The following is a 23,603-nucleotide window of genomic DNA, read 5'->3' as shown; positions in this document are numbered from 1 at the left end:
TTAGTTGCTAATCTTGAAAAATCATCAAAACTGAAATATGATTATTTTTTGCAATGCTTTTAAATTTACAGTTAAAAAAATGATGCAGAAATGGTGATAAATACTCACTTTAATGATATAAAGAGAAGAATGTTCTCAAAAATTTCTCACTCATTTCACAATACATAAAAATAATCAAATTCATTTGTTGTCGCCATGTAGATAAAGTGCAATATAAATAACAGTACTTCAGACATTTCCCTTAAATACAACAGTACAAATTTTTATTTAATTAATAAATTAACATGAAATACTGATACTGGAAAATAAATTAATTAAATAAATTAAAAATGTTCATGATTTTATATATTCAATAAATTATATTCCTCTGAAAATGTAACATCCTGTATAAATCCAGCAATACAGGCACAAAATATAACATAGACTAAAACACAAGCAACTAAAGAGAGACACTACAGAGGGACAGACCTACATTTTTAACATTCACCCTTTTACTCCAGATAGTATAGAAGTAAACATATTGATATTTTCAAAGAACTGGCATTTATTCACCATAACAGGTTTTAAATCAATGTAAGGTGTTGTCACATGAAGAACTTGTTCTTTAGAAGAGGCTGTTGTGTATTGGATACTCCACATTGTATGACCGTCGTCTATGCCAGCGTCTACGAACGGCTCCACAGCAACCAGAAAGCATTATCTGCAGGAAAAGAAACCATAAAAAATATTAAGAATACTACGGCCAATTTATATATTATGTTTACCATCTATAATTAAAGTGTTACTTAATACATAGTATCACTAACTGGCCCTAACAGCATTTTACTCTCACTCAGGCTTACTGAACACTCACCGATATTGTTGAACAAGTATCCAAATACTCATTCTCAGAATCACCCAAAAAATCAATAATATTTTAAGCAGTTTTAGTTGTCAGAAGAAAAGATGCACTTCCATTTTAATTAATGTATCTGAGATTTCATCCTCACTGACTGTGCTAGATACGTTTTTATGTCCAACAAAATATGAGCCTTTTCATCCTTATGTGTTTTTTAGTTAGACCTGGACTATATATTGATATTGTATCATTATCATCATCAATTCCGTCTGCATCTGTCATTACATAGAGAGCATGAATAATCAAGTGTAAATAGATTTAGTGCAGCGCGACATGACATTTTTTTTATAGTATTTTTTGTCATAGTTTTATATTTAAGTATTATAAGTATTATTATAAGTATATCTAAGTATTATATTTAAAGTAAAATACTGGGGCTTCTTGTCAGTTCTAGCTTATTGAACCTCAGAAAAATTAAATATTGTGATATGTCTCATGAAATATATATATATATATAGGTTTATATAGGTAATATATATAGGTTTGATGATATTCTATTTTTGCTGTGTTGCCTACCCCAGCGTCGAGTCTATTTATTTCCACTTGTGCATTAATGAAGTGTGAACGTCATGTCACTTTCAGTGTTCTATGATCTTTTTGGTGTGCTAGTTGCAGAGCTGCTTCTGTGCCACGCTAACTGTGTGGAGGAGACTCTTCTCTCAAAATTGTGATTGTAATTTTGGAGAAACAAACAGATCTGTTGTTTGTGCTGTCAAGTTTCAAACCTGCTTTTATTTAGAAAAGAAAGTCCAATCATTTAAACTGCTCCCACACATGATTTTTAATCTCTGGAAAATGTAGATTGATTCCCTCAGAGGAAAGATGATGTGAATGTCTGGTATGAATTTATGATATATTCAACTAAAACATCTACATGTTATTTATTTTTCAGCAGTTTCTTTATATTAAAAGTACTGGTTCCTTTGAATTTAATGTAACTTTCAGTTAATAACTGCTTTCATTTAAAATGCAGGCACTCTGGAAGAACTTACGCAGAGTATAATCCAGCAGGGTACGAGAATGATGGCAATACCGCATGGGATAATGATGGCTAGGGCCCATCCTGGAAACCCTCCTCCAGCTAATCCACTAATTTTGAGTATTTCCTTCAGAAATCCACTTGGTGTCTTGATATCTCCTTCCACAAAGACGTATTCTGCATTAGCCTGAATCACAGTGTCGTTACCCCTAGAAAGAACAAAGAAACCAAGTGAAATTAGTCATTTTTTATTGTCTGTGAACTTTCTTAGTTCATGATTGCTGGCAGATTCAAATCAGTAAATGCTGAATCATTGCTTACGTGTAGTTTGCTCGTTGGAAGACGAATGGTGGAGCATTTGGGTCATTTAGGATTTTGTTCAGCTGAAGATGAGAATAAAAATCAGTTATGAGCTATAACGGCAGAAGTATCTTTTGTGTAGATTTCAAACCAGCAAGAAATTCAGAATAGGAACATTTTTAGTTAAGCTCACAAATTTATTCTAGTGGAAGAGTTTATAAGATCGTCTGACACTCACTAGGCCATTGATGGTGTTTTGGATTGCATCATATGTTTCATTCCTCAGTTCAATGTTTTTAGACATGTTCACATTGCTGATTTTGAATGCGAAGCTGATAGTGTATGAGTTGCTGCTCGTTTCTAAAAAGAAATGATGGAGTTAATTAACAGATTATAACATTTCATAAAAAGTCACTACTTCTCATATTAAATTAGCTGTTAGACCAGTTCTTAGCTAAACATGTGGGCTCTCAGCAGAAAAACAACATTTTAAAGTTATTACAAAGTTGACACTCCAGTCCAGAAAGGAAACTCACTCTGATAGGTGACGTTCTGGATGCTCACTGGGTTATTCAGTTTCTGTGTGCTGACATCTCGCTTCATTCTGACACTTGAGTCCAGCAGGGCACTAGCAGCATTAAGAACCTCTGCCTCACTGGGTAGAGTGGTCAGGTTCTTAAACACCAAGCGGATATAAATCAGCACAGTCCCCACTCTGAAAAAGAACCGAAAGTAAGATTTCTAAATTACATAGAGAAGTGGAGAATGAGCGATGAAGAGGACTTGAAAAAACACTGAATGATTTCATAATTATATTATATATTATATAGACTTACAGTACATTATATCATTATTGTAATGGGATGAAGAAAACAGCAGGACATGTGAGAAAACTTACTTTTACAACACATAGTGAAGTTTTTTATTTAACTTAACTATTGTAGCATTGCACTTACAAAGTTGGAGCTGCTGTGATCTGCTGAGGTGGAGCTGCTGTGATTTGCTGAGGTGGGGCTGCTGTGATCTCCTGAGGTGGAACTGCCGTGATCTCCAGAGTTGGAGCTATCGTGTTCTGCTGATGTGGAACTGTTGTAATGTCCAGAGTGGAAGATGTTGTGATCTCCATAATTGTTGATGTAGTTCTCTCTGGAATGTTGAGTATTTCATTCAGAAATCCACTTGGTGTCTTGATATCTCCTTCCACAAAGACGTATTCTGCATTAGCCTGAATCACAGTGTCGTTACCCCTAGAAAGAACAAAGAAACCAAGTGAAATTAGTCATTTTTTATTGTCTGTGAACTTCCTCAGTTCATGATTGCTGGCAGATTCAAATCAGTAAATGCTGAATCATTGCTTACGTGTAGTTTGCTCGTTGGAAGACGAATGGTGGAGCATTTGGGTTATTTAGGATTTTGTTCAGCTGAAGATGAGAATAAAAATCAGTTATGAGCTATAACGGCAGAAGTATCTTTTGTGTAGATTTCAAACCAGCAAGAAATTCAGAATAGGAACATTTTTAGTTTAGCTCACAAATTTATTCTAGTGGAAGAGTTTATAAGATCGTCTGACACTCACTAGGCCATTGATGGTGTTTTGGATTGCATCATATGTTTCATTCCTCAGTTCAATGTTTTTAGAAATGTTCACATTGCTGATTTTGAATGCGAAGCTGATAGTGTATGAGTTGATGCCCGTTTCTAAAAAGAAATGATGGAGTTATTTAGCAGATTATAACATTTCATAAAAAGTCACTACTTCTCATATTAAATTAGCTGTTAGACCAGTTCTTAGCTAAACATGTGGGCTCTCAGCAGAAAAACAACATTTTAAAGTTATTACAAAGTTGACACTCCAGTCCAGAAAGGAAACTCACTCTGATAGGTGACGTTCTGGATGCTCACTGGGTTATTCAGTTTCTGTGTGCTGACATCTCGCTTCATTCTGACACTTGAGTCCAGCAGGGCACTAGCAGCATTAAGAACCTCTGCCTCACTGGGTAGAGTGGTCAGGTTCTTAAACACCAAGCGGATATAAATCAGCACAGTCCCCACTCTGAAAAAGAACCGAAAGTAAGATTTCTAAATTACATAGAGAAGTGGAGAATGAGCGATGAAGAGAACTTGAAAAAACACTGAATGATTTCATAATTCTATTAGACGTATGATATTTTATATCATTATTGTAATGGAATGAAGAAAACAGAGCGACATGTGAGCAAACTTACTTTTACAACACATAGTGAAGTTTTTATTTAACTTAACTATTGTAGCATTGCACTTACAAAGTTGGAGCTGCTGAGATCTGCTGAGGTGGAGCTGCCGTGATCTCTGGAGTGGGAGATGTAGATGTAGTTCTATCCAGAACTGAAGTTGTTGAAATCTCTGGAGTTGGAACTGCTGTGCTCTGCAAAGCTGTGATTGCTATTGGGGGCATGGTGGGTGTGTTGCCTATGAACATTTCAAATATGTTAATATGAAACAAGCCATGAGTAAAAATATCTGTGAATAAGGCAGAAACACATTAAAAATGAGTAATAGGGGAATTCTATAAAATTTTAAATAATAACTAAATATACGAGACCTATTGAGATAACGATATTGTATTTTAACTCACCACTATGTGTCTTCAGCTCATTCAGGAAGCTGATTGGTGTTTTAGCGTCTCCCTCTTGGAAGCTGTACTGCATGTTACCATCAACCTGGTTTGCTGACGTTCTGTTTCAGGAAAATGAAAGAAACATAAGTTTAACACTGTTTACTACACAATAACCATGAAAGTTAGAAATTTCAGAATATTAAACATTTGTGTTGTGAACTAACCTGAAGTCAGAGCTCTGGGGTTCAAACAGTTCTGCACTAGGTTCATTAAGCAGTGTGTTTAGCTGGAGACAGAAGCAGAGGGTTTGAGTCCCAATGACGCATTTTATTGACCGATAAAAGTTATTTAAATTAACCAGATGACTGTCTAATCAATGTTGCCCAAAACTGAAATAAAATTTTCAATTAATTTACATCTAAAATATTGCAGTGCGAAAAAGTTCCATTTAAAAATGATCATGATTTATTACATGTACCGTCATTGAGTGATGCACAGAGCATGCCACACTGCTCAGTAATACGCCTTAGGAAACTAATTTTTAATATTAAAATGAACACTATAGCTTATAGACGAGTTGAGCCACAAGTCTTAAACGGATCAGTAAAGTATGTCAAAGCAAGAACAAGATCAATCAGAAATAATCTACAGACTCATTCTGAGGCGATTTAGGCCCAACATTGGAAAAATGTGTATAATGATGTAGACTCACAGCGATGTTGACAGAGTTCTTCAGTTGGGTGTAGGTGCCGTTCATGAGGACAGGGCTCTCAGGCGTGCTGATGTTACTGACGCTGATTGTGAAGATGACGGCATAGGACGTTTCTGAAATTTCTGTAGAAAATTTTGACGATTCGTTTTAGTTTGGTGGATCAAACAAGGGTTTTTAGAACGGTGGTACAATGTTGGACACAGTTGCATCAGTGTAATGAAATCTGAGAGGAAAACATACTCTCATAGGTGACGTTCAGCACTTGTGTAGAATTACTGAGGTTTGCACGTCGAGACTTGAGCAAAGTGTTGGTAGCATTGAGGACCAAACTGTCACTGGGGACAGGAGAGGAGGAGTTGAACACCAGCCTGCTGTAGACCACTGCAGAAGTAGGACTGGAAGGGAAAAATCATTTTGTTGAATGTTGAATGAAGATTATTAAAGAAAATTTAATTGTACTTTAAACATGTCTGTTATGTATTTAACATACATTTTGGAAGGAGTTGCTGCAGATGTTGCAGGCAGATTGCTTGTAGTCATTGGAGAAACTGTTGTAGGTGAAGCTACAAGAACAATAATTGGTTAAAGAACCATTACATTAACGTGGAATAAAACTAACAATTAAAAGGAATAGACCACCTATGATACACAGTACTGTGACTGAACGTACCAGTCTGTGTCTTCAGCTCATTCAGGAAGCTGATTGGTGTTTTGGCGTCTCCATCTTGGAAGCTGTACTGCATGTTACCATCAACCTGGTTTGCTGATGTTCTGTTTCAGGAAAATGAAAGAAACATAAGTTTAACACTGTTTACTACAAAATAACCATGAAAGTTAGAAATTTCAGAATATTAAACATTTGTGTTGTGAACTAACCTGAAGTCAGAGCTCTGGGGTTCAAACAGTTCTGCACTAGGTTCATTAAGCAGTGTGTTTAGCTGGAGACAGAAGCAGAGGGTTTGAGTCCCAATGACGCCTTTTATTGACCGATAAAAGTTATTTAAATTAACCAGATGACTGTCTAATCAATGTTGCCCAAATCTGAAATAAATTTTTAAATGAATTTACATATAAATATTGCAGTGCGAAAAAGTTCCATTTAAAAATGATCATGATTTATTACATGTACCGTCATTGAGTGATGCACAGAGCATGCCACACTGCTCAGTAATACGCCTTAGGAAACTAATTTTTAATATTAAAATGAACACTATAGCTTATAGACGAGTTGAGCCACAAGTCTTAAACGGATCAGTAAAGTATGTCAAAGCAAGAACAAGATCAATCAGAAATAATCTACAGACTCATTCTGAGGCGATTTAGGCCCAACATTGGAAAAATGTGTATAATGATGTAGACTCACAGCGATGTTGACAGAGTTCTTCAGTTGGGTGTAGGTGCCGTTCATGAGGACAGGGCTCTCAGGCGTGCTGATGTTACTGACCCTGATTGTGAAGATGACGGCATAGGACGTTTCTGAAATTTCTGTAGAAAATATTGACGATTCGTTTTAGTTTGGTGGATCAAAGAAGGGTTTTTAGAACGGTGGTACAATGTTGGACACAGTTGCATCAGTGTAATGAAATCTGAGAGGAAAACATACTCTCATAGGTGACGTTCAGCACTTGTGTAGAATTACTGAGGTTTGCACGTCGAGACTTGAGCAAAGTGTTGGTAGCATTGAGGACCAAACTCTCACTGGGGACAGGAGAGGAGGAGTTGAACACCAGCCTGCTGTAGACCACTGCAGAAGTAGGACTGGAAGGGAAAAATCATTTTGTTGAATGTTGAATGAAGATTATTAAAGAAATTTTAATTGTACTTTAAACATGTCTGTTATGTATTTAACATACATTTTGGAAGGAGTTGCTGCAGATGTTGCAGGCAGATTGCTTGTAGTCATTGGAGAAACTGTTGTAGGTGAGGCTACAAGAACAATAATTGGTTAAAGAACCATTACATTAACGTGGAATAAAACTAACAATTAAAAGGAATAGACCACCTATGATACACAGTACTGTGACTGAACGTACCAGTCTGTGTCTTCAGCTCATTCAGGAAGCTGATTGGTGTTTTGGCGTCTCCATCTTGGAAGCTGTACTGCATGTTACCATCAACCTGGTTTGCTGATGTTCTGTTTCAGGAAAATGAAAGAAACATAAGTTTAACACTGTTTACTACACAATAACCATGAAAGTTAGAAATTTCAGAATATTAAACATTTGTGTTGTGAACTAACCTGAAGTCAGAGCTCTGGGGTTCAAACAGTTCTGCTCTAGGTTCATTAAGCAGTGTGTTTAGCTGGAGACAGAAGCAGAGGGTTTGAGTCCCAATGACGCCTTTTATTGACCGATAAAAGTTATTTAAATTAACCAGATGACTGTCTAATCAATGTTGCCCAAATCTGAAATAAATTTTTAAATGAATTTACATATAAAATATTGCAGTGCAAAAAATTTCTATTTAAAAATGATCATGATTTATTACATGTACCGTCATTGAGTGATGCACAGAGCATGCCACACTGCTCAGTAATACGCCTTAGGAAACTAATTTTAATATTAAAATGAACACTATAGCTTATAGACGAGTTGAGCCACAAGTCTTCAACGGATCAGTAAAGTATGTCAAAGCAAGAACAAGATCAATCAGAAATAATCTACAGACTCATTCTGAGGCGATTTAGGGCCAACATTGGAAAAATGTGTATAATGATGTAGACTCACAGCGATGTTGACAGAGTTCTTCAGTTGGGTGTAGGTGCCGTTCATGAGGACAGGGCTCTCAGGCATGCTGATGTTACTGACGCTGATTGTGAAGATGACGGCATAGGACGTTTCTGAAATTTCTGTAGAAAATATTGACGATTCGTTTTAGTTTGGTGGATCAAAGAAGGGTTTTTAGAACGGTGGTACAATGTTGGACACAGTTGCATCAGTGTAATGAAATCTGAGAGGAAAACATACTCTCATAGGTGACGTTCAGCACTTGTGTAGAATTACTGAGGTTTGCACGTCGAGACTTGAGCAAAGTGTTGGTAGCATTGAGGACCAAACTCTCACTGGGGACAGGAGAGGAGGAGTTGAACACCAGCCTGCTGTAGACCACTGCAGAAGTAGGACTGGAAGGGAAAAATCATTTTGTTGAATGTTGAATGAAGATTATTAAAGAAATTTTAATTGTACTTTAAACATGTCTGTTATGTATTTAACATACATTTTGGAAGGAGTTGCTGCAGATGTTGCAGGCAGATTGCTTGTAGTCATTGGAGAAACTGTTGTAGGTGAGGCTACAAGAAAGAACAATAATTGGTTAAAGAACCATTACATTAACGTGGAATAAAACTAACAATTAAAAGGAATAGACCACCTATGATACACAGTACTGTGACTGAACGTACCAGTCTGTGTCTTCAGCTCATTCAGGAAGCTGATTGGTGTTTTGGCGTCTCCATCTTGGAAGCTGTACTGCATGTTACCATCAACCTGGTTTGCTGACGTTCTGTTTCAGGAAAATGAAAGAAACATAAGTTTAACACTGTTTACTACACAATAACCATGAAAGTTAGAAATTTCAGAATATTAAACATTTGTGTTGTGAACTAACCTGAAGTCAGAGCTCTGGGGTTCAAACAGTTCTGCTCTAGGTTCATTAAGCAGTGTGTTTAGCTGGAGACAGAAGCAGAGGGTTTGAGTCCCAATGACGCCTTTTATTGACCGATAAAAGTTATTTAAATTAACCAGATGACTGTCTAATCAATGTTGCCCAAATCTGAAATAAATTTTTAAATGAATTTACATATAAAATATTGCAGTGCAAAAAATTTCTATTTAAAAATGATCATGATTTATTACATGTACCGTCATTGAGTGATGCACAGAGCATGCCACACTGCTCAGTAATACGCCTTAGGAAACTAATTTTAATATTAAAATGAACACTATAGCTTATAGACGAGTTGAGCCACAAGTCTTCAACGGATCAGTAAAGTATGTCAAAGCAAGAACAAGATCAATCAGAAATAATCTACAGACTCATTCTGAGGCGATTTAGGCCCAACATTGGAAAAATGTGTATAATGATGTAGACTCACAGCGATGTTGACAGAGTTCTTCAGTTGGGTGTAGGTGCCGTTCATGAGGACAGGGCTCTCAGGCATGCTGATGTTACTGACGCTGATTGTGAAGATGACGGCATAGGACGTTTCTGAAATTTCTGTAGAAAATATTGACGATTCGTTTTAGTTTGGTGGATCAAAGAAGGGTTTTTAGAACGGTGGTACAATGTTGGACACAGTTGCATCAGTGTAATGAAATCTGAGAGGAAAACATACTCTCATAGGTGACGTTCAGCACTTGTGTAGAATTACTGAGGTTTGCACGTCGAGACTTGAGCAAAGTGTTGGTAGCATTGAGGACCAAACTCTCACTGGGGACAGGAGAGGAGGAGTTGAACACCAGCCTGCTGTAGACCACTGCAGAAGTAGGACTGGAAGGGAAAAATCATTTTGTTGAATGTTGAATGAAGATTATTAAAGAAATTTTAATTGTACTTTAAACATGTCTGTTATGTATTTAACATACATTTTGGAAGGAGTTGCTGCAGATGTTGCAGGCAGATTGCTTGTAGTCATTGGAGAAACTGTTGTAGGTGAGGCTACAAGAACAATAATTGGTTAAAGAACCATTACATTAACATGGAATAAAACTAACAATTAAAAGGAATAGACCACCTATGATACACAGTACTGTGACTGAACGTACCAGTCTGTGTCTTCAGCTCATTCAGGAAGCTGATTGGTGTTTTGGCGTCTCCATCTTGGAAGCTGTACTGCATGTTACCATCAACCTGGTTTGCTGATGTTCTGTTTCAGGAAAATGAAAGAAACATAAGTTTAACACTGTTTACTACACAATAACCATGAAAGTTAGAAATTTCAGAATATTAAACATTTGTGTTGTGAACTAACCTGAAGTCAGAGCTCTGGGGTTCAAACAGTTCTGCACTAGGTTCATTAAGCAGTGTGTTTAGCTGGAGACAGAAGCAGAGGGTTTGAGTCCCAATGACGCATTTTATTGACCGATAAAAGTTATTTAAATTAACCAGATGACTGTCTAATCAATGTTGCCCAAATCTGAAATAAATTTTTAAATGAATTTACATATAAAATATTGCAGTGCGAAAAAGTTCCATTTAAAAATGATCATGATTTATTACATGTACCGTCATTGAGTGATGCACAGAGCATGCCACACTGCTCAGTAATACGCCTTAGGAAACTAATTTTAATATTAAAATGAATACTATAGCTTATAGACGAGTTGAGCCACAAGTCTTAAACGGATCAGTAAAGTATGTCAAAGCAAGAACAAGATCAATCAGAAATAATCTACAGACTCATTCTGAGGCGATTTAGGCCCAACATTGGAAAAATGTGTATAATGATGTAGACTCACAGCGATGTTGACAGAGTTCTTCAGTTGGGTGTAGGTGCCGTTCATGAGGACAGGGCTCTCAGGCATGCTGATGTTACTGACGCTGATTGTGAAGATGACGGCATAGGACGTTTCTGAAATTTCTGTAGAAAATATTGACGATTCGTTTTAGTTTGGAGGATCAAAGAAGGGTTTTTAGAACGGTGGTACAATGTTGGACACAGTTGCATCAGTGTAATGAAATCTGAGAGGAGAACATACTCTCATAGGTGACGTTCAGCACTTGTGTAGAATTACTGAGGTTTGCACGTCGAGACTTGAGCAAAGTGTTGGTAGCATTGAGGACCAAACTCTCACTGGGGACAGGAGAGGAGGAGTTGAACACCAGCCTGCTGTAGACCACTGCAGAAGTAGGACTGGAAGGGAAAAATCATTTTGTTGAATGTTGAATGAAGATTATTAAAGAAATTTTAATTGTACTTTAAACATGTCTGTTATGTATTTAACATACATTTTGGAAGGAGTTGCTGCAGATGTTGCAGGCAGATTGCTTGTAGTCATTGGAGAAACTGTTGTAGGTGAGGCTACAAGAAAGAACAATAATTGGTTAAAGAACCATTACATTAACGTGGAATAAAACTAACAATTAAAAGGAATAGACCACCTATGATACACAGTACTGTGACTGAACGTACCAGTCTGTGTCTTCAGCTCATTCAGGAAGCTGATTGGTGTTTTGGCGTCTCCATCTTGGAAGCTGTACTGCATGTTACCATCAACCTGGTTTGCTGATGTTCTGTTTCAGGAAAATGAAAGAAACATAAGTTTAACACTGTTTACTACACAATAACCATGAAAGTTAGAAATTTCAGAATATTAAACATTTGTGTTGTGAACTAACCTGAAGTCAGAGCTCTGGGGTTCAAACAGTTCTGCACTAGGTTCATTAAGCAGTGTGTTTAGCTGGAGACAGAAGCAGAGGGTTTGAGTCCCAATGACGCCTTTTATTGACCGATAAAAGTTATTTAAATTAACCAGATGACTGTCTAATCAATGTTGCCCAAATCTGAAATAAATTTTTAAATGAATTTACATATAAATATTGCAGTGCGAAAAAGTTCCATTTAAAAATGATCATGATTTATTACATGTACCGTCATTGAGTGATGCACAGAGCATGCCACACTGCTCAGTAATACGCCTTAGGAAACTAATTTTAATATTAAAATGAACACTATAGCCTATAGACGAGTTGAGCCACAAGTCTTAAACGGATCAGTAAAGTATGTCAAAGCAAGAACAAGATCAATCAGAAATAATCTACAGACTCATTCTGAGGCGATTTAGGCCCAACATTGGAAAAATGTGTATAATGATGTAGACTCACAGCGATGTTGACAGAGTTCTTCAGTTGGGTGTAGGTGCCGTTCATGAGGACAGGGCTCTCAGGCATGCTGATGTTACTGACCCTGATTGTGAAGATGACGGCATAGGACGTTTCTGAAATTTCTGTAGAAAATATTGACGATTCGTTTTAGTTTGGTGGATCAAAGAAGGGTTTTTAGAACGGTGGTACAATGTTGAACACAGTTGCATCAGTGTAATGAAATCTGAGAGGAAAACATACTCTCATAGGTGACGTTCAGCACTTGTGTAGAATTACTGAGGTTTGCACGTCGAGACTTGAGCAAAGTGTTGGTAGCATTGAGGACCAAACTCTCACTGGGGACAGGAGAGGAGGAGTTGAACACCAGCCTGCTGTAGACCACTGCAGAAGTAGGACTGGAAGGGAAAAATCATTTTGTTGAATGTTGAATGAAGATTATTAAAGAAATTTTAATTGTACTTTAAACATGTCTGTTATGTATTTAACATACATTTTGGAAGGAGTTGCTGCAGATGTTGCAGGCAGATTGCTTGTAGTCATTGGAGAAACTGTTGTAGGTGAGGCTACAAGAACAATAATTGGTTAAAGAACCATTACATTAACGTGGAATAAAACTAACAATTAAAAGGAATAGACCACCTATGATACACAGTACTGTGACTGAACGTACCAGTCTGTGTCTTCAGCTCATTCAGGAAGCTGATTGGTGTTTTGGCGTCTCCATCTTGGAAGCTGTACTGCATGTTACCATCAACCTGGTTTGCTGATGTTCTGTTTCAGGAAAATGAAAGAAACATAAGTTTAACACTGTTTACTACACAATAACCATGAAAGTTAGAAATTTCAGAATATTAAACATTTGTGTTGTGAACTAACCTGAAGTCAGAGCTCTGGGGTTCAAACAGTTCTGCTCTAGGTTCATTAAGCAGTGTGTTTAGCTGGAGACAGAAGCAGAGGGTTTGAGTCCCAATGACGCATTTTATTGACCGATAAAAGTTATTTAAATTAACCAGATGACTGTCTAATCAATGTTGCCCAAATCTGAAATAAATTTTTAAATGAATTTACATATAAATATTGCAGTGCAAAAAATTTCTATTTAAAAATGATCATGATTTATTACATGTACCGTCATTGAGTGATGCACAGAGCATGCCACACTGCTCAGTAATACGCCTTAGGAAACTAATTTTAATATTAAAATGAACACTATAGCTTATAGACGAGTTGAGCCACAAGTCTTCAACGGATCAGTAAAGTATGTCAAAGCAAGAACAAGATCAATCAGAAATAATCTACAGACTCATTCTGAGGCGATTTAGGCCCAACATTGGAAAAATGTGTATAATGATGTAGACTCACAGCGATGTTGACAGAGTTCTTCAGTTGGGTGTAGGTGCCGTTCATGAGGACAGGGCTCTCAGGCGTGCTGATGTTACTGACGCTGATTGTGAAGATGACGGCATAGGACGTTTCTGAAATTTCTGTAGAAAATATTGACGATTCGTTTTAGTTTGGTGGATAAAAGAAGGGTTTTTAGAACGGTGGTACAATGTTGAACACAGTTGCATCAGTGTAATGAAATCTGAGAGGAAAACATACTCTCATAGGTGACGTTCAGCACTTGTGTAGAATTACTGAGGTTTGCACGTCGAGACTTGAGCAAAGTGTTGGTAGCATTGAGGACCAAACTCTCACTGGGGACAGGAGACGAGGAGTTGAACACCAGCCTGCTGTAGACCACTGCAGAAGTAGGACTGGAAGGGAAAAATCATTTTGTTGAATGTTGAATGAAGATTATTAAAGAAATTTTAATTGTACTTTAAACATGTCTGTTATGTATTTAACATACATTTTAGAAGGAGTTGCTGCAGATGTTGCAGGCAGATTGCTTGTAGTCATTGGAGAAACTGTTGTAGGTGAGGCTACAAGAACAATAATTGGTTAAAGAACCATTACATTAACGTGGAATAAAACTAACAATTAAAAGGAATAGACCACCTATGATACACAGTACTGTGACTGAACGTACCAGTCTGTGTCTTCAGCTCATTCAGGAAGCTGATTGGTGTTTTGGCGTCTCCATCTTGGAAGCTGTACTGCATGTTACCATCAACCTGGTTTGCTGACGTTCTGTTTCAGGAAAATGAAAGAAACATAAGTTTAACACTGTTTACTACACAATAACCATGAAAGTTAGAAATTTCAGAATATTAAACATTTGTGTTGTGAACTAACCTGAAGTCAGAGCTCTGGGGTTCAAACAGTTCTGCACTAGGTTCATTAAGCAGTGTGTTTAGCTGGAGACAGAAGCAGAGGGTTTCATTTTTTATGATACATTTTATTGATCAACAATTGTATTTACTTTTCATTAACCATTTCATGATCTCATCAATGTTTCCTAGGTCTGAAATTAATTTTACACATAATAATGAAATATACAACATCTTGCAATTAAGCATTATTTCTTATCATTTATTCCATGTTTCACTGTTGCATGATAAACAGAGCATATGAAATAGCTCAAAAACATATATTAGCAAAACAAAGTAATAGTATTATTAATGATATAACAGTAAGATTGGTTGGGACAAAATCCTTAAAAAGATCAGTAAAACAGGCCTAAGCTGGGCTAAGGTTAAGCATGAAAAGTTTATTTCTGACTGATTGATGATCAAGTTCTGAAAAAAAATGATAGTTATCTTGACTTACAGCGATGTTGACTGAGTTCTTCACTTGGATGTATGTGTCGTTCATGAGGACAGGGCTCTCAGGCATGCTGATATTTGTGACGTTGAGTGTGAAGATGATTGCATAGGACGTTTCTGAAATTTCTGTGGAACAAGTTAAATCACTTTCATTGGATGTATTCAAAAAGGATTTTTTAGAAAGGTGGTACAATGTTGTTGTAAGTATAGCAATATAAATTAAAAAAAAAAAACATACTGTCATAAGTGACATTCAGTACTTCAGTAGAATCACTGAGGTTTGTGCGTCGAGAACTGAGCAAAGTGTTGGTAGCATTGAGGACCAAACTTTCACTGGGGACAGGAGTGGAGGAGTTGAACACCAATCTGCTGTAGACCACTGCATAACTAAAATTAGAGAAGTATTTTGTTAAATACATTTAATGTCTATCATTTCTTATGATGTATGTTTATATATTAAATCATTAAATACTTACATTTTTCTGTTTTGTCTTCCTCCGGATGTTGCTGGATAGGTTGTACCATTGACAGTTGTGAAATTGTATGGATCTGCAATATCTGGGACAGTAACTGGAGCAATGGGTACTGTTAGTACATTATCTGTTGGACCTGCAGTTGAACCTGCAGTTGCTGGACTTGAAGTAGACTCAAGGGAGGCTTCAGCAGTAGTATACAAACTTGATATTAGCATTTCAGTTGTTTGTTCTGTGGCTTTAGTTGTTGCCAATTCAGTAGTTCTGTTTACCTCAGTAGTAGTTGTAAGTACCTCAGTAAAAGTGTCTAGAGCTGCTGTTGTTGGTGAAGCAGTTGTCTCAACAGTTGTCAGTTTTGTGAATGTAGTAGATGCCACTGTGGATAAACTTGTAGTTGAAAAATCTATTGTTAGAGTTGTAGTTGTGGGTATGCCAGTAATCAGGGCTGGAGCCTTTGGTATTTCTGCTGTTGCTGGTGCTGTGTTTGTAGTAGATTCTGTTGTGGATGTAGTATTTGTAGTTAAATTAGTTGGTATGATTGTCGTCTGTGCTTCATTGGTTGCTGTGGGCACTGCAGTTGTAACTATTGTAGTTTCTAGAGCAGTTGTCTGAGCAGTTGTTTGTTTTGAGTTTGTACTTGACTCCACCATGGACACACTGGTAGTGGGAATATCTGTTGTGAGTGTTACAGTTGTGGGTACCTCAGTAGCCGTGTCTACAGCAATTGCTTTTGGAGAACTGGTTGTCCCAGCTGTGTTTGTAGTAGATTCTGTTCTGGATGCTGTAGCTGTAGACAAACCTGTTGTTATGATTGTAGTTGTTGGTTCGTTAATGGTTGTTTTAGGAACTTCAGTGGTAATTCTTGTCTCAGCAATTGTCAGTTTTGTGATTGTAGTAGATTCCACCATGGACACACTGGTAGTGGGAATATCTTTTGATAGTATAGTAGTAGTTGGTACCTCAGTAGTCATTTCGGGAAGTGTTGTACTTGTGAGTATCTCAGTAGTAGTGTCTTGAGTCATTGTTGATGGTGAAGCAGTTGTTGGTATTTTGTTGGTTGTTGTGGGTACTTCAGTAGTAAGGATTGTTGTTTCTAAAGCAGATGTCGGTTTTGTGATTGAAGTAGACTCCTCTGTGGTGGCACTGGTAGTGGGAATATCTGTTCTTAGTATTGTAATTGTAGGTATCTCAGTAGTTGCAGTTAAATCTGTTGTTAGTTTTGGTGTTTCTTTGGATATTGTGGGTACTTCAGTAGTAATTATTGTTGTTTCTAGAGCAATTGTCTGAACAGTTATCTGTTGTGTGGTTGTACTAGGCTCCACTGTGGAAACATTAGAAGTAGAAATATCTGTTGTTAGTGTTGTACTTGGGGGTACCACGGTAGTTGTGTCTAGAGTCGTTGTTGTTGGTGAAGCAGTTGTTTCTTCAGTTGTTGGTGCTGTGATTGCAGTAGATTCAGTTGTGGACGTGGCATTTGTAGGCAACTCTGCTGTTGTAATTGTTAGTGTTGCACTTGTGGGTACCTCAGTAGGAGTGTCAAGAGTTGTTGATGTTGGTGAAGAAGTTGTTTCTGCAGTTGTTGGTGCTATGCTTGTAGTAGGTACAGTTGTGGATGGAGCATGTGTAGGTAAATCTGTAGTTAAAATTGTTGTTGTTGGAGTGTCACTGGTTGTAGACACTTCAGTGTTAACTGTAGTTGTTGCTAGACTTGTCTGAACAGTTGTTTGTGTAGTGATTGTACTAGTTTCCACTGTGGACACACTAGTCGTGGGAATAATTGTGAGTGTTGTAGTTGTGGGTACCTCAGTAATCATGGTTGGAGCCATTGTTATTTCTGCAGTTGTTGGTGCTGTGCTTGTAGAAGACACAGTTGTGTATACAGTAGTTGTAGTTAAATCTGTTGTTATTATTGTAGTTGTTGGTGCTTCACTGGTTGTTGTAGGTACTTCAGTAGTAATAACTGTTAGTGTTGTACTTGTGGGTACCTCAGTAGTAGAGTGGATTGTCGTTGTTGTTGGTGTAGCAGTTGTTTCCACAGTTGTTGGTGCTGTGCTTGTAGGAGACTCAGTTGTGAATGTAGTAGTCGTAGTTAAATCTGTTGTTATTATTGTAGTTGTTGGTGCTTCACTGGTTGTTGTAGGTACTTCAGTAGTAATAACTGTTAGTGTTGTACTTGTGGGTACCTCAGTAGTAGAGTGGATTGTCGTTGTTGTTGGTGAAGCAATTGTTTCCACAGTTGTTGGTGCTGTGCTTGTAGGAGACTCAGTTGTGAATGTAGTAGTCGTAGGTACATCTGTTGTTATAATTGTAGTTGTTGGTGCTTCACTGGTTGTTGTAGGTACTTCTGTAGTAATAACGGTTAGTGTTTTACTTGTGGGTACCTCAGTAGTAGTGTCGAGAGTTGTTGTTGGTGAAGCAGTTGTTTCCACAGTTGTTGGTGCTGTGCTTGTAGGAGACTCAGTTGTGAATGTAGTAGTCATAGGTAAATCTGTTGTTTTGATTGTAGTTGTTCGTGCTTCACTGGTTGTTGTAGGTACTTCAGTAGTAATGATCGTTAGTGTTGTACTTGTGGGTACCTCAGTAGTAGTGTCAAGAGTCGTTGTTGTTGGTGAAGCAGTTGTTTCCACAGTTGTTGGTGCTGTGCGTGTAGAAGATTCAGCTGTGGATGCAGCATTTGTAGGCAAGTCTGTAGTTAAAATTGTTGTTGTTGGAGTGTCACTGGTTGTGGACACTTGAGTGTTAAATGGTGTCACTGCTAGAGTTGTCTCACCAATTGTCTGTGTAGTGATTGAAGTAGTTTCCACTGTGGATACACTAGTCATGGGTAAATCTGTGAGTGTTGTAGTTGTGGGTGCCTCAGTAGTGATGGCTGGAGCCATTATTATTTGTGCAGATGTTGGTGCTGTGCGTGTAGTAGATTCAGTTGTGAATGTAGTAGTCATAGGTAAATCTGTTGTTATGGTTGTAGTTGTTGGTGCTTCACTGGTTGTTGTAGGTACTTCTGTAGTAATAACGGTTAGTGTTTTACTTGTGGGTACCTCAGTAGTAGTGTCGAGAGTTGTTGTTGTTGGTGAAGCAGTTGTTTCAACAGTTGTTGGTGCTGTGCTTGTAGGAGACTCAGTTGTGAATATAGTAGTCGTAGGTAAATCTGTTGTTATGATTGTAGTTGTTGGTGCTTCACTGGTTGTTGTAGGTACTTCAGTAGTAATAACTGTTAGTGTTGTACTTGTGGGTACCTCAGTAGTAATGTCGAGCGTCGTTGTTGGTGAAGCAGTTGTTTCCACAGTTGTTGGTTTTGTGCTTGTAGCAGACTCAGTTGTGAATGTAGTAGTCGTAGGTAAATCTGTTGTTATGATTGTAGTTGTTGGTGCTTCACTGGTTGTTGTAGGTACTTCTGTAGTAATAAGGGTTAGTGTTTTACTTGTGGGTACCTCAGTAGTAGTGTCGAGAGTTGTTGTTGGTGAAGCAGTTGTTTCCACAGTTGTTGGTGCTGTGCTTGTAGGAGACTCAGTTGTGAATGTACTAGTCGTAGGTACATCTGTTGTTATGATTGTAGTTGTTGGTGCTTCACTGGTTGTTGTAGGTACTTCTGTAGTAATAACGGTTAGTGTTTTACTTGTGGGTACCTCAGTAGTAGTGTCGAGAGTTGTTGTTGTTGGTGAAGCAGTTGTTTCAACAGTTGTTGGTGCTGTGCTTGTAGGAGACTCAGTTGTGAATATAGTAGTTGTAGGTAAATCTGTTGTTATGATTGTAGTTGTTGGTGCTTCACTGGTTGTTGTAGGTACTTCAGTAGTAATAACTGTTAGTGTTGTACTTGTGGGTACCTCAGTAGTAGTGTCGAGCGTCGTTGTTGGTGAAGCAGTTGTTTCCACAGTTGTTGGTGCTGTGCTTGTAGAAGATTCAGTTGTGGATATAGTAGTCATAGGTAAATCTGTTGTTATGATTGTAGTTGTTGGTGCTTCACTGGTTGTTGTAGGTACTTCTGTAGTAATAACGGTTAGTGTTGTACTTGTGGGTACCTCAGTAGTAGTGTCGAGAGTTGTTGTTGTTGGTGAAGCAGTTGTTTCCACAGTTGTTGGTGCTGTGCTTGTAGGAGACTCAGTTGTGAATGTAGTAGTCGTAGGTAAATCTGTTGTTATGATTGTAGTTGTTGGTGCTTCACTGGTTGTTGTCGGTACTTCTGTAGTAATAACGGTTAGTGTTTTACTTGTGGGTACCTCAGTAGTAGTGTCGAGAGTTGTTGTTGGTGAAGCAGTTGTTTCCACAGTTGTTGGTTTTGTGCTTGTAGCAGACTCAGTTGTGAATGTAGTAGTCGTAGGTAAATCTGTTGTTATGATTGTAGTTGTTGGTGCTTCACTGGTTGTTGTAGGTACTTCTGTAGTAATAACGGTTAGTGTTTTACTTGTGGGTACCTCAGTAGTAGTGTCGAGAGTTGTTGTTGGTGAAGCAGTTGTTTCCACAGTTGTTGGTGCTGTGCTTGTAGGAGACTCAGTTGTGAATGTAGTAGTCGTAGGTACATCTGTTGTTATGATTGTAGTTGTTGGTGCTTCACTGGTTGTTGTAGGTACTTCTGTAGTAATAACGGTTAGTGTTTTACTTGTGGGTACCTCAGTAGTAGTGTCGAGAGTTGTTGTTGTTGGTGAAGCAGTTGTTTCAACAGTTGTTGGTGCTGTGCTTGTAGGAGACTCAGTTGTGAATGTAGTAGTCGTAGGTACATCTGTTGTTATGATTGTAGTTGTTGGTGCTTCACTGGTTGTTGTCGGTACTTCTGTAGTAATAACGGTTAGTGTTTTACTTGTGGGTACCTCAGTAGTAGTGTCGAGAGTTGTTGTTGTTGGTGAAGCAGTTGTTTCAACAGTTGTTGGTGCTGTGCTTGTAGGAGACTCAGTTGTGAATGTAGTAGTCGTAGGTACATCTGTTGTTATGATTGTAGTTGTTGGTGCTTCACTGGTTGTTGTAGGTACTTCTGTAGTAATAACGGTTAGTGTTTTACTTGTGGGTACCTCAGTAGTAGTGTCGAGAGTTGTTGTTGTTGGTGAAGCAGTTGTTTCAACAGTTGTTGGTGCTGTGCTTGTAGGAGACTCAGTTGTGAATGTAGTAGTCGTAGGTAAATCTGTTGTTATGATTGTAGTTGTTGGTGCTTCACTGGTTGTTGTAGGTACTTCTGTAGTAATAACGGTTAGTGTTGTACTTGTGGGTACCTCAGTAGTAGTGTCGAGAGTTGTTGTTGGTGAAGCAGTTGTTTCCACAGTTGTTGGTTTTGTGCTTGTAGCAGACTCAGTTGTGAATGTAGTAGTCGTAGGTAAATCTGTTGTTATGATTGTAGTTGTTGGTGCTTCACTGGTTGTTGTAGGTACTTCTGTAGTAATAACGGTTAGTGTTTTACTTGTGGGTACCTCAGTAGTAGTGTCGAGAGTTGTTGTTGGTGAAGCAGTTGTTTCCACAGTTGTTGGTGCTGTGCTTGTAGGAGACTCAGTTGTGAATGTACTAGTCGTAGGTACATCTGTTGTTATGATTGTAGTTGTTGGTGCTTCACTGGTTGTTGTAGGTACTTCTGTAGTAATAACGGTTAGTGTTTTACTTGTGGGTACCTCAGTAGTAGTGTCGAGAGTTGTTGTTGTTGGTGAAGCAGTTGTTTCAACAGTTGTTGGTGCTGTGCTTGTAGGAGACTCAGTTGTGAATGTAGTAGTCGTAGGTAAATCTGTTGTTATGATTGTAGTTGTTGGTGCTTCACTGGTTGTTGTCGGTACTTCTGTAGTAATAACGGTTAGTGTTGTACTTGTGGGTACCTCAGTAGTAGTGTCGAGAGTTGTTGTTGGTGAAGCAGTTGTTTCCACAGTTGTTGGTTTTGTGCTTGTAGCAGACTCAGTTGTGAATGTAGTAGTCGTAGGTAAATCTGTTGTTATGATTGTAGTTGTTGGTGCTTCACTGGTTGTTGTAGGTACTTCTGTAGTAATAACGGTTAGTGTTTTACTTGTGGGTACCTCAGTAGTAGTGTCGAGAGTTGTTGTTGGTGAAGCAGTTGTTTCCACAGTTGTTGGTGCTGTGCTTGTAGGAGACTCAGTTGTGAATGTACTAGTCGTAGGTACATCTGTTGTTATGATTGTAGTTGTTGGTGCTTCACTGGTTGTTGTAGGTACTTCTGTAGTAATAACGGTTAGTGTTTTACTTGTGGGTACCTCAGTAGTAGTGTCCAGAGTTGTTGTTGGTGAAGCAGTTGTTTCCACAGTTGTTGGTGCTGTGCTTGTAGGAGACTCAATTGTGAATGTAGTAGTCGTAGGTAAATCTGTTGTTATGATTGTAGTTGTTGGTGCTTCACTGGTTGTTGTAGGTACTTCTGTAGTAATAACGGTTAGTGTTGTACTTGTGGGTACCTCAGTAGTAGTGTCGAGAGTTGTTGTTGGTGAAGCAGTTGTTTCCACAGTTGTTGGTGCTGTGCTTGTAGGAGACTCAGTTGTGAATGTAGTAGTCGTAGGTAAATCTGTTGTTATGATTGTAGTTGTTGGTGCTTCACTGGTTGTTGTAGGTACTTCTGTAGTAATAACGGTTAGTGTTTTACTTGTGGGTACCTCAGTAGTAGTGTCGAGAGTTGTTGTTGTTGGTGAAGCAGTTGTTTCAACAGTTGTTGGTGCTGTGCTTGTAGGAGACTCAGTTGTGAATGTAGTAGTCGTAGGTACATCTGTTGTTATGATTGTAGTTGTTGGTGCTTCACTGGTTGTTGTAGGTACTTCTGTAGTAATAACGGTTAGTGTTTTACTTGTGGGTACCTCAGTAGTAGTGTCGAGAGTTGTTGTTGGTGAAGCAGTTGTTTCAACAGTTGTTGGTGCTGTGCTTGTAGGAGACTCAGTTGTGAATGTAGTAGTCGTAGGTAAATCTGTTGTTATGATTGTAGTTGTTGGTGCTTCACTGGTTGTTGTAGGTACTTCTGTAGTAATAACGGTTAGTGTTTTACTTGTGGGTACCTCAGTAGTAGTGTCGAGAGTTGTTGTTGGTGAAGCAGTTGTTTCCACAGTTGTTGGTGCTGTGCTTGTAGGAGACTCAGTTGTGAATGTAGTAGTCGTAGGTAAATCTGTTGTTATGATTGTAGTTGTTGGTGCTTCACTGGTTGTTGTAGGTACTTCTGTAGTAATAACGGTTAGTGTTTTACTTGTGGGTACCTCAGTAGTAGTGTCGAGAGTTGTTGTTGTTGGTGAAGCAGTTGTTTCAACAGTTGTTGGTGCTGTGCTTGTAGGAGACTCAGTTGTGAATGTAGTAGTCGTAGGTAAATCTGTTGTTATGATTGTAGTTGTTGGTGCTTCACTGGTTGTTGTAGGTACTTCTGTAGTAATAACGGTTAGTGTTGTACTTGTGGGTACCTCAGTAGTAGTGTCGAGAGTTGTTGTTGGTGAAGCAGTTGTTTCCACAGTTGTTGGTTTTGTGCTTGTAGGAGACTCAGTTGTGAATGTAGTAGTCGTAGGTAAATCTGTTGTTATGATTGTAGTTGTTGGTGCTTCACTGGTTGTTGTAGGTACTTCTGTAGTAATAACGGTTAGTGTTTTACTTGTGGGTACCTCAGTAGTAGTGTCGAGAGTTGTTGTTGGTGAAGCAGTTGTTTCCACAGTTGTTGGTGCTGTGCTTGTAGGAGACTCAGTTGTGAATGTACTAGTCGTAGGTACATCTGTTGTTATGATTGTAGTTGTTGGTGCTTCACTGGTTGTTGTAGGTACTTCTGTAGTAATAACGGTTAGTGTTTTACTTGTGGGTACCTCAGTAGTAGTGTCCAGAGTTGTTGTTGGTGAAGCAGTTGTTTCCACAGTTGTTGGTGCTGTGCTTGTAGGAGACTCAGTTGTGAATGTAGTAGTCGTAGGTACATCTGTTGTTATGATTGTAGTTGTTGGTGCTTCACTGGTTGTTGTAGGTACTTCTGTAGTAATAACGGTTAGTGTTTTACTTGTGGGTACCTCAGTAGTAGTGTCCGAGAGTTGTTGTTGGTGAAGCAGTTGTTTCCACAGTTGTTGGTGCTGTGCTTGTAGGAGACTCAGTTGTGAATGTAGTAGTCGTAGGTAAATCTGTTGTTATGATTGTAGTTGTTGGTGCTTCACTGGTTGTTGTAGGTACTTCTGTAGTAATAACGGT

General features: G+C 38.3%; 1 protein-coding gene across 1 annotated transcript in view; it reads right to left on the bottom strand.

The window, feature by feature from the left end:
• Nucleotides 1-373: 373 nt before the first annotated feature.
• LOC108416460 (mucin-3A-like) overlaps nt 374-23,603 on the bottom strand; it is a 122,753-nt gene continuing 99,523 nt past the window's right edge. The window contains exons 44-90 of the mRNA XM_037538675.1: nt 14,546-14,607; nt 14,340-14,440; nt 14,160-14,232; nt 13,910-14,064; nt 13,670-13,791; nt 13,184-13,245; nt 12,978-13,078; nt 12,798-12,870; nt 12,548-12,702; nt 12,308-12,429; nt 11,822-11,883; nt 11,616-11,716; nt 11,432-11,504; nt 11,182-11,336; nt 10,942-11,063; nt 10,455-10,516; nt 10,249-10,349; nt 10,069-10,141; nt 9,819-9,973; nt 9,579-9,700; nt 9,092-9,153; nt 8,886-8,986; nt 8,702-8,774; nt 8,452-8,606; nt 8,212-8,333; nt 7,725-7,786; nt 7,519-7,619; nt 7,339-7,411; nt 7,089-7,243; nt 6,849-6,970; nt 6,362-6,423; nt 6,156-6,256; nt 5,976-6,048; nt 5,726-5,880; nt 5,486-5,607; nt 4,998-5,059; nt 4,792-4,892; nt 4,460-4,625; nt 4,052-4,230; nt 3,754-3,875; nt 3,537-3,598; nt 3,134-3,424; nt 2,714-2,892; nt 2,416-2,537; nt 2,199-2,260; nt 1,891-2,086; nt 374-700 (exon numbers count right to left, since the gene is read on the bottom strand). Of these exons, the coding sequence (XP_037394572.1) occupies nt 605-700; nt 1,891-2,086; nt 2,199-2,260; nt 2,416-2,537; nt 2,714-2,892; nt 3,134-3,424; nt 3,537-3,598; nt 3,754-3,875; nt 4,052-4,230; nt 4,460-4,625; nt 4,792-4,892; nt 4,998-5,059; nt 5,486-5,607; nt 5,726-5,880; nt 5,976-6,048; nt 6,156-6,256; nt 6,362-6,423; nt 6,849-6,970; nt 7,089-7,243; nt 7,339-7,411; nt 7,519-7,619; nt 7,725-7,786; nt 8,212-8,333; nt 8,452-8,606; nt 8,702-8,774; nt 8,886-8,986; nt 9,092-9,153; nt 9,579-9,700; nt 9,819-9,973; nt 10,069-10,141; nt 10,249-10,349; nt 10,455-10,516; nt 10,942-11,063; nt 11,182-11,336; nt 11,432-11,504; nt 11,616-11,716; nt 11,822-11,883; nt 12,308-12,429; nt 12,548-12,702; nt 12,798-12,870; nt 12,978-13,078; nt 13,184-13,245; nt 13,670-13,791; nt 13,910-14,064; nt 14,160-14,232; nt 14,340-14,440; nt 14,546-14,607 (5,229 nt within the window). The 3' untranslated portion in view covers nt 374-604. The remainder of the gene's footprint in view (nt 701-1,890; nt 2,087-2,198; nt 2,261-2,415; nt 2,538-2,713; nt 2,893-3,133; nt 3,425-3,536; nt 3,599-3,753; nt 3,876-4,051; nt 4,231-4,459; nt 4,626-4,791; nt 4,893-4,997; nt 5,060-5,485; nt 5,608-5,725; nt 5,881-5,975; nt 6,049-6,155; nt 6,257-6,361; nt 6,424-6,848; nt 6,971-7,088; nt 7,244-7,338; nt 7,412-7,518; nt 7,620-7,724; nt 7,787-8,211; nt 8,334-8,451; nt 8,607-8,701; nt 8,775-8,885; nt 8,987-9,091; nt 9,154-9,578; nt 9,701-9,818; nt 9,974-10,068; nt 10,142-10,248; nt 10,350-10,454; nt 10,517-10,941; nt 11,064-11,181; nt 11,337-11,431; nt 11,505-11,615; nt 11,717-11,821; nt 11,884-12,307; nt 12,430-12,547; nt 12,703-12,797; nt 12,871-12,977; nt 13,079-13,183; nt 13,246-13,669; nt 13,792-13,909; nt 14,065-14,159; nt 14,233-14,339; nt 14,441-14,545; nt 14,608-23,603) is intronic.

This window comes from Pygocentrus nattereri, chromosome 5 (assembly GCF_015220715.1).
Source record: "Pygocentrus nattereri isolate fPygNat1 chromosome 5, fPygNat1.pri, whole genome shotgun sequence".
In the NCBI taxonomy this organism is placed as follows: Eukaryota; Metazoa; Chordata; class Actinopteri; order Characiformes; family Serrasalmidae; genus Pygocentrus; species Pygocentrus nattereri.
Note: the sequence above shows the minus strand (reverse complement) of the source record. Positions and strands in the feature narration are given on the sequence as shown.